This window comes from Etheostoma cragini, chromosome 24 (genome assembly GCF_013103735.1).
Source record: "Etheostoma cragini isolate CJK2018 chromosome 24, CSU_Ecrag_1.0, whole genome shotgun sequence".
Classification (NCBI taxonomy): Eukaryota; Metazoa; Chordata; class Actinopteri; order Perciformes; family Percidae; genus Etheostoma; species Etheostoma cragini.
In genome coordinates, this window is record NC_048430.1 from 13,302,337 (window position 1) to 13,305,185 (window position 2,849).

The 2,849-nt window shown below is 39.6% G+C and overlaps 1 protein-coding gene across 2 annotated transcripts in view; it reads left to right on the forward strand.

Moving 5' to 3' along the window:
* prkx (protein kinase X-linked) overlaps positions 1-2,849 on the forward strand; it is a 13,731-nt gene that overhangs the window by 8,663 nt on the left and 2,219 nt on the right. For both annotated transcript variants that reach the window (XM_034864943.1, XM_034864945.1), the window contains exon 6: positions 1,363-1,420. In XM_034864943.1, coding sequence (XP_034720834.1) covers positions 1,363-1,420 — 58 coding nt within the window. The remainder of the gene's footprint in view (positions 1-1,362; positions 1,421-2,849) is intronic.

A 2,849-nucleotide genomic window follows, 5' to 3' on the forward strand; every position in this document is an offset into this window, starting at 1 on the left:
GGGGGGGGGGGGGGGGGGGGGGTGCCACCTGTCCCCCCTTCTACCTCTGCCCCTGTAAAAACATTTAAATACAAGAAAGGTAGAGAAAAAATGTTGAAAGAGAAAGAACCCAACTCCGTTTACTAAGGGACATACTGGAGAAAGAATCCCATCAAGAGACAGACATGTGGATTTTATTGACGTTCCCTAATTTGGAAAAAGTCAAATATCTTTGACTTTATTACTGCATGTATCATATAGTCTTCTCTCATACAGTTTGGTCGACAATAAGCTATAAAAAAAGTACAAAAATAAAGTTTCCCTCTTAGAAGAAAGTAAATCAAGATGAACAATGATTATACTTTTAAATGCAGCTAACTCCCTGCCCTGAGCATGGAACTCTTCCTCTGGGGGAATTCATCAGTCGACAAATCTGACAAATGATGTTTTGAGTGTGTCGCGTAATTAGAGTTTAAAAACTATTTCACGTCTTTTTGGTTTGGGTGAACAACTCGACCGGCCTAGATTTACTGTGAACCTAAATTTAATATGTGGGACGGATTAAAATCTGCAAGGGCAATTATATTAAGGGGGACGGGTGCCTTTTAGCCCTTTGCCTGCAAAAAAAAGTCTAAAAGGCGACAAAAAGGGAGAAAAACTTTGAAGTTGAAAGTAATATCAAAATTGTCATATGTTAAAAAAGCTGAGGGGAAAAAAACATTAAAAGCGGCAATAAAGGTGGCATCTAGGTGGACATATGATGTGTGTCACCCCTGTGAATGACTGGTAAAACTGTTGAAATGACTATTTCAAGGATTGGGCTTCAGCGTCTACAAAAAAGAAACCAAAAACGTCCCTTTGTCTGATTAGGTTGTCAGAGGGACAGGACTCACTTTGACAACACTGCTGGGAGACAACACTGGACAGTAGGGCTGCACAATTAATCAAATGTTCATCCCAATTTGTGCCGTTTTGTCCAGTGGATACCAGCTAATATTTTAGTATGCGCTGTTAATGTGAACAGAAAATTGTGTTGCCTGTATCTTTTCATGTCAAACACGCATTGGTAGAAAGCAGTCACACAACAGCAGAAATGGTATTCTCCTTCATAGAATCCTTCAACAAAGGAGGAACGTAGCACATTACGGATGTATTGGCAGGAATGTAGCCCAACATGGACGTGAAGGCAGTTATTAATAGCCTATGTGACAATAAAATCGTTTTTTTGGTTTACATCAACAAATAATAGTGACAATTTATCGTGATGTCAATATTGATCAAAATAATCGTGATTATCATTTTGGCCATGATCGTGCAGCCATACTGGACAGCTTTAAATTAACTCACTGCTTCTCTCTTTCTCCCCCCCCCCCAACCCCCCAGAGACCTCATCAAGAAGTTTCTGGTCATCGACCGAGCCAGACGCCTCGGCAACATGAAGGTGAGTGGCTGAGACGTCCTAGCTCCTCCCTGCAGTAGGGAGGGCAGTTCCAAAAGACTGTGGAATGGTTTTTAAAGATTGAGTGATGCTGATCTGGGTTAGCAGATCTGATCTGTTACGCTTCTATTTATAATGTCTGATTAGTGATCTAACCCTAATTTGTTAATCTCTAATAAAAGCAACATGCTCACTTCTCTCAGCGACAGATTAAGGAATTTTTTTTCTCGTGATTTTCAAGATTTAACCAATCCATGGAAGACAAAGAACACAGAACCTAAAGAGTTTAAGCTGAGCCAGACCGACGACAAATATAGAAATCATATCACATCCAAATGGGGGTAGTAGTGTACAGTTGTTAAAACATAAAAACATATATGACACACTGGTATGGGATCAGGACTCTATATCGGCCGAGACACAAGTTCAGGTATCAGAATCGATATCTGGAAACAAAAAATAGAATCGGACCATCTCTAACTTCTTCTGTGCATGGAAACGTTATCGCTGTTGCTGCTGCGTCATATGTATTTCATTGAGAAATAAATAACGCAGTTTGATTGCAGCGACTAAATCTCCCTGACACCCTCGTACTCAGTTTGCCCTCTGATTATGACAGGAAAGATCATAAAAAAGACATAAATCTGCTCCTCATAAAGCGCCCTAACAGCTGAGTCGGTTCCCTCTGCACAGCCTCAGGATTTTTCTCTTCTGGTGTAATTCGTCTTGGAAGAATTACAGAGTGGAAAATATTGTGTATGTTTTACTGGGAGCCTGCCACTTCACCACACAGCGAGTCGCTTCCCATTCACACAGGAGGACTGGAGCGTTTCAATTACCGTTAGTGAAAGCAGCCGAGACTGAGAGACGCTCCTAATAAAACAAATGCTTCTCTAAGCCCAGTGATTAACTCCACATAATCCCAGACAAGATGATATTGATTAGTGGCTGCCAATATTCCTCCCATCGCTCATTAACACAACAGTCACACACAGGCAGAACTGTGCCGCTATCATAATGAAGGACTCTAAAAAAGCTTTAATTAATGTTATTTAATTTAATAGGGATTTAAATGATGCATTGACATTTAAAGATCTCTGAATTCTGCATTTTATATGGATATCTTTTTCTTATTTTACTCAATTACTGACAGACACAAAATACAGTTTAAAGCATTTTCCTTGGTCCATAGGCTGATGTCTCTGTTTATGGACAGTTTGGACTTCACAGATGTGTCAGTTTCACCCAAAGCAATATTAATATTGTGTTAAGTGTTACTGAGAACATTTGACTGAGATTTGTACTCTTTTCAATCCTGCAAGTACTCAACTCTGTTGGCTTCAACCTGTTGTTGGTTTTGACAAAGATAGACTCTTAAAGAATAAGATCCTTTTTAGTTTAACAAATAACAATAGACTATAGCAGCATATCT